The sequence below is a fragment of the Chanodichthys erythropterus genome, chromosome 11, assembly GCF_024489055.1.
Source record: "Chanodichthys erythropterus isolate Z2021 chromosome 11, ASM2448905v1, whole genome shotgun sequence".
Taxonomy (NCBI): domain Eukaryota; kingdom Metazoa; phylum Chordata; class Actinopteri; order Cypriniformes; family Xenocyprididae; genus Chanodichthys; species Chanodichthys erythropterus.
This window is the reverse complement of record NC_090231.1, coordinates 57,276,260-57,283,351: the sequence shown is the minus strand read 5'-3', so window position 1 is coordinate 57,283,351 and position 7,092 is coordinate 57,276,260. Positions and strand designations below refer to the sequence as shown.

Below are 7,092 nucleotides of genomic sequence, written 5' to 3'. Positions count from 1 at the left end.
TTAACTAAGCCAAGGTAAATTCAATATTTAATTCTAGAGCACCTTTAATTTTAACTCAATTTAAGGCAACCAGGTAGCTTACTTTTTTAAGTTAAACCAACAATTAACATTATGATAAGTGATTGACATTTCTGCACTTCATGAACAGAAAGCAACACTTGAGTAAAGTTTAAAACTTGAGCTCTTGTTATTTCGCCATAAACTATATAACATATCACCAACATTTTTGTGTTTTTTTCTGTGTTTCTTAAATCATATTAAATGAGGCAAAATACAAGTTAGTTGATTAAAAGTATTAGAACAATATCAATTTAGCTTTAAATGTAATTATTGTTATTTTTTATTATTATTTTAAATTCCAATAGACTTTACTTTGAAAAAGCTCAAGAAATGTCTGGGAAAAAATGGATTCTCCTTGTCGCCGGCTCAAAGGACTGGGAAGATTATCAACACCAGGTTTGTCTTTGTTTTTGTTATTTCCTTTAGAAAAATGGCTTACAAATTTCTCAAGGTGTGCTGTACCGCCAGTTGAATATGATGACAGTAAGTGAACATGGATATCATACTTTTTTATTTGTGTTTCAGGCCAATGTGTGCTGTTTCTATCAGATAATTAAGAAACATGGAATTCCTGATGAGCAGATTGTGGTGATGATGTATGATGACATTGCTCACAATCCTCAGTGAGTAATTTCCTCAAGCTTTTGAGTATCATGTGTTTCATGGTTGATCTCAATCTTCAGAGCTAAACCTGTTGTAAAATTCACTGACCACATTACATAAGTATCGCTGCATCACCAAAGTCTGGTGGAACCCCTGTTGTTAGGACTTGTATGGCTTAATATAATGTAAATGATGTCTCTTACTGAAATATTTAGTAGAAAACCCATGAAAGATTTACGTTATTTAAAAAATCCATGACATACAGGTGCTGGTCATATAATTAGAATATCATCAAAAAGTTGATTTATTTCACTAATTCCATTCAAAATGTGAAACTTGTATATTATATTCATTCATTACACACAGACTGATATATTTCAAATGTTTATTTCTTTTAATTTTGATGATTATAACAGACAACTAAGGAAAATCCCAAATTTAGTATCTCAGAAAATTAGAATATTACTTAAGATTAATACAAAGAAAGTATTTTTAGAAATCTTGGCCAACAGAAAAGTATGAACATGAAAAGTATGAGCATGTACAGCACTCAATACTTAGTTGGGGCTCCTATTGCCTGAATTACTGCAGCAATGCGGCGTGGCATGGAGTCGATCAGTCTGTGGCACTGCTCAAGTGTTATGAGAGCCCAGGTTGCTCTGATAGTGGCCTTCAGCTCTTCTGCATTGTTGGGTCTGGCATATCGCATCTTCCTCTTCACAATACCCCATAGATTTTCTATGGGGTTAGGGTCAGGCGAGTTTGCTGGCCAATTAAGAACAGGGATACCATGATCCTTAAACCAGGTACTGGTAGCTCTGGCACTGTGTGCAGGTGCCAAGTCCTTTTGGAAAATGAAATCTGCATCTCCATAAAGTTGGTCAGCAGCAGGAAGCATGAATTGCTCTAAAACTTTCCTGGTATATGGCTGCGTTGACCTTGGACCTCAGAAAACACAGTGGACCAACACCAGCAGATGACATGGCACCCCAAACCATCACTGACTGTGGAAACTTTACACTGGACCTCAAGCAACGTGGATTGTGTGCCTCTTCCTCCAGACTCTGGGACCCTGATTTCCAAAGGAAATGCAAAATTTACTTTCATCAGAGAACATAACTTTGGACCACTCAGCAGCAGTCCAGTCCTTTTTGTCTTTAGCCGCTTCTGACGCTGTCTGTTGTTCAAGAGAGGCTTGACACAAGGAATGCGACAGCTGAAACCCATGTCTTGCATACGTCTGTGCGTGGTGGTTCTTGAAGCACTGACTCCAGTTGCAGTCCACTCTTTGTGAATCTCCTCCACATTTTTGAATGGGTTTTGTTTCACAATTATCTCCAGGGTGCGATTATCCCTATTGCTTGTACACTTTTTTCTACCACATCTTTTCCTTCCCTTCGCCTCTCTATTAATGTGCTTGGACACAGAGCTGTGTGAACAACCAGCCTCTTTTGCAATGACCTTTTGTGTCTTGCCCTCCTTGTGCAAGGTGTCAATGGTTGTCTTTTGGACAACTGTCAAGTCAGCAGTCTTCCCCATGATTGTGTAGCCTACGGAACTAGGCTGAGTGACCATTTAAAGGCCTTTGCAGGTGTTTTGAGTTAATTAGCTGATTAGAGTGTGGCACCAGGTGTCTTCAATATTGAACCTTTTCACAATATTCTAATTTTCTGAGATACTGAATTTGGGATTTTCCTTAGTTGTCAGTGATAATCATCAAAATTCAAAGAAATAAATGGAATTAGTGAATTAAATCAGCTTTTTGATGATATTCTAATTATATGACCAGCACCTGTATATGGACCGATTTGGACAATGCACATTCATTTTCTTCTCTGCCTGCAGAAACCCAGCTGATGGAGTCATTACCAGTGTAGTAGACGATACAGATGTGTACAAAGGAGTTCCGAAGGACTACACTGGAAAGGTAACATCTGTAATGTTAAATATTGTTCTGATGTTTTCATTGCATTTATAACTTATGGCAATAATGATCAATTATGATCTTAAAGGACGTGACTCCAGAGAACTTCCTGGCTGCTCTTCAAGGGGATGACAGTACAGGGAAAAAAGTCATAAAAAGGTTTGTTTGTTTGTTTGTTTGTTAAGAAGAAATCTTTCAGTGCTATCAATATGTTATTTATCAATATTGATCATATTTTTATTATTATTATTATTTTACCTAAAGTAGTATTTCACTTGCGTGAAGCACAGGTGCTTAGGTTGTAACTTTTTTTTGTAACATTCTTTATTGCCTTTCTCAAAATACACAACAATTTTCTATGAATTAAATGACAGCACCACCTACTGGTCAAAAAGCAATAAATGATTTTACATGAGGATTTTACCTACAATTAATCACCAGGAATTCTACAGCTAAATAATTATAACAGATCTGCTGCTTCTGAGTTTGGCCCCATAATTACTGCTTTCAGCTAATATGAATCTGTAGCTAAAATAAAGAACCATTATTATTTTAATTTAATGCAGTGACGCAAATGACAACATATACGTCTACATGACTGGTGTGGGAACTGAAGGCACATTTCAATTTCCAGAGAAGCCAGTAAGTATAAAAAGCAAATATTTAAGAGACTATTTATACCCCCAGAAATTACCAGGGAAAAAAATCACTGTTTGGATTTAATTAGGCAAATGTTCTTAGGATCACTGTTGAGGATCAGGATCATTTTTGCAGTGATCATTTTCACACATGAATTGTCACCTCTGAGTCCAGACCTTAAATTCATCTAAAGTCTTCAGCACTGTGTAAAGTCTCCTCCAGCACATCCCAAAGACTCAGAGGTGCCAATTCATGTGTGAAAATGATTCTTCATTCTCCCTCCCAGCCATTCTTTCACAATTTGAGCCTGATGAATTATGGCGTTGTCATCCTGGAATATGGCCATGATGTGTCTTCCTGCATGATTAAGAAATGAAAAGCTACACACTCCATCAGTTAGAGTTAAAAGAACTGTTGCCAAACATATAACATGCTAGAAACATAATAATCACTGCAATAATGATCCAATCATGGGCTCTTAAGCATTTGCCAATTTACATCCAAACGGCGACTTTTTTTTTTAGCCGGGCAGTGTATATGATGAGCCAAAAATATTATGTTATAAAAATGCCCATTCTCTATTGTCAAAAGTGTAGAAATATATGAACAGAATTCATTTTCAAACCAAGCAGCTTCAAAAAAATAAAAATAAAAATAAAAAATATATTATATATATATATAGATATATATATATATATATATATATATATATATATAGTAAAAAGCAAAAAATTGAAAAGATCTGCCGCATTTAATTATCTAGAATCTGACTTCTAGATAACTTTTTTTTTTTAAATTACAGCTTTATCCAGCTGATATCATTGGAGCAATCAACAACATGAGTCAAAAAAAGAAATTCTCAAAGGTACGTATTCAGTTGTTTACATATTTTTTACATACAGTATATATATATATATTTATATATATATATATATATATATAGAGAGAGAGAGAGAGAGAGAGAGAGAGAGAGAGATGGATTCTGTTTAATAATATGTTAAACTTAAAGGTGTCCCCTGAATGTGTCTGTGAAGTTTCAGCTCAAGTACTCCATAGATTTTTTTTTTTTTAATTAATTTTTTTAACTGCCTATTTTGGGGCATCATTAACTATGCACCGATTCAGGTTGCGGCCCCTTTAATTCTCGTGCTCCCCACCCACGCAGCTCACGCTTGCCTTGAACAGCATAAACACAGTTCACACAGCTAATATAACCCTCAAATGGATCTTTACAAGATGTTCGTCATGCATGCTGCATGCATACATCGGATCATGTAAGTATAGTATTTATTTGGATGTATTAAATTTGAATGAGTTTGATAGTGCTCCGTGGCTAAAGCTAACATTACACACTGTTGGAGAGATTTATAAAGAATGAAGTTGTGTTTATGCGTTATACAGACTGCAATTGTTTAAAAATGAAAATGGCGACGACTCTCTTGTCTCCGTGAATACAGTAATAAACGATGGTAACTTTAACCACATTTAACAGTACATTAGCAACATGCTAACGAAACATTTAGAAAGACAATTTACAAATATCACTAAAAATATCATGATATCATGAATCATTTCAGTTATTATTGCTCCATCTGCCATTTTTCACTATTGTTCTTGCTTGCTTACCTAGTCTGATGATTCAGCTGTGCACAGATCCAGACGTTAATACTGGCTGCCCTTGTCTAATGCCTTGAACATGAGCTGGCATATGCAAATATTGGGGGCGTACATATTAATGATCCCAATTGTTACGTAACAGTCGGTGTTATGTTGAGATTCGCCTGTTCTTCGGAGGTCTTTTAAAAATTAGATTTATATAAGAAGGAGGAAAAAATGGTGGTTGAAACTCACTGTATGTCTTTTCCATGTACTGAACTCTTGTTATTCGACTATGCCGAGGTAAATTCAATATTTAATTCTAGGGCACCTTTAAAGATCATTTGCTAAATGTCCAAATGTGACAATCTTACCCTCCTCCACCTTGCTTAACAAATCCCAATCTTTAATATGAAAGGAAATTCAAACATTGCGATTCTTCTTGCCTCTCTTCTATAGCAGGTCCATGTTATCCAAAGGTTAAGAGTACAGCTTTCACAACTGCTACCGCAAAGCTACCGAAACAAGCAAAAACAACCTGCAGTGATATAAAAAAACCTGAAGTAACAGAGAACCAGTTGGTTGCAGTTTTAAATATCTCAAACTTTTTCCTCAACGTGTATATGTGCTGCAGATGGTGATATTCATGACCAGCAGTTATTCTGCAAGGATGTTGAAAGGCCTTTCCAAGTGTGGAAATGGTAAAATATTACATGGAAACAACATCTGATCCGCTTTAAAAGTAATAAGATATAAAGTGTCCATAATCCATTTTCAAAAAAAGGACGTCCTAATCTGTTTCTGAATCTGTCACCCAGCCTATGCATTGACTGCATGTGACGAAAATATCCAAAGCACTCCCAGTGATTATGACGAACACAAGAACATCTACCTCTCTGATCGATTCTCATCGACTTGGCTGAAATACCTTAATACGGTATGTGTTTTCTGTCAATGAACTTTAAACTGCAAATGGCCTTATTAGCTCATTATTAGTCTTTACACTCACAGGCTGACTTCAAGACAGAAAAATTCCGTCGGCTGACAGAGTTTAAACAAGCGAAGTATATGAGAGAAAATCCCGGTCCCTGCCCCTGCCAGTTTGGGAACAAGGTATTACAACTCTAAAACTTGTGGTTTTGAATGACACACAATGAGAACATTTAAGTTGTTATTTTAATATAACAGGATATGAACACACAATTTTTTTTTTTTCTTTAGGACATCGCCAACAGTTACCTCAGTGAGTTTCTGGAAAACTGAGCTCTCTGCAAGCTGTTCGCACCTTGTTCAAGAAAGCATCCTTCTGAGTAGCACATGAAAATGAAAACTGTAATCTGATGACCTTCTGTACTAGTTTCTTGTTTCAGAATTCTGGCTTTATGATTAGAATCAAATTGAATTAAATGGATCATTTGCATGCATTTGTTTGTTTGATCAAAAACAAAGCCTAAAATGGTAATAATGATATGAAATATTGTGAAATCAATAAAACTTGGAATAAAGTTAAAAGTCCAGTGACTGTGTTATTTATTATTATTCGTGGATACAGTGTCTTGCGGTGCATTTAGGGTCTCCATTTGAACAGTTTGTTCCCTGATAATTGAACCCATGAGGATGACTCTTTTAACTATAAGTGTGCTGATATAAAGGTTTTCTCCACCTTTTTTTGGACCAGCATTATGCAGAACCTATTCATTATCCCAATACCTTAATAAGAACATTGATTATTGTTATGTGTTTACAGTTATTATTATTATTATTACTGACCATACTGTAAACAAAGAACAAGCTAGATAAGAAAGTTAATCTGGAAACCATTAATAAGTAAAAATATACTGGGTAAAGATTCACTTGCATAACTAAGTTATGCTAACCAAAAAAGTGAAAATCTCACCCATGCTCACACATGACTGGTTGCATAAATAATGTTATGCTTAAAGTGATGCTATCAGTTGAGTGATGCATAGTGAAGCAATGCAAATCAGAGAAACAGATGATCAATTAGGTGTTTTTTTTTTTTTGTTTTTTTTTTTGGCAGTAGTCAATTATAAATAAGTAGCTTGATTCCCATGACAGGTGTAAATATTGTTGCTCTCTCAAAACACTGTTTTAGAATCATGACCAATAGAGAAACACTGAGCCATACAATAGATCTCACCAGGTGGTCAAGTTCAGTTGATAAACGGATAATCCTCAGATCCACATGTCTGAACAGCTTCTTTTTTGATATTTGGTCTTAGTTTTTATCCTTATTTGAGGATTTGCGT

The 7,092-nt window shown here is 35.4% G+C and overlaps 1 protein-coding gene across 1 annotated transcript; it reads left to right on the top strand.

The window, feature by feature from the left end:
• The first annotated feature begins 390 nt into the window (after window positions 1-390).
• Window positions 391-6,085, top strand: LOC137030797 (legumain-like). Its single transcript, XM_067401229.1, has 9 exons — window positions 391-456; window positions 586-683; window positions 2,509-2,590; window positions 2,676-2,746; window positions 3,154-3,229; window positions 5,457-5,523; window positions 5,641-5,759; window positions 5,834-5,935; window positions 6,044-6,085. Exons 1-9 carry the CDS (start codon window positions 391-393, stop codon window positions 6,083-6,085), a joined length of 723 nt encoding a protein of 240 aa, XP_067257330.1.
• The last annotated feature ends 1,007 nt before the right edge of the window (window positions 6,086-7,092 follow it).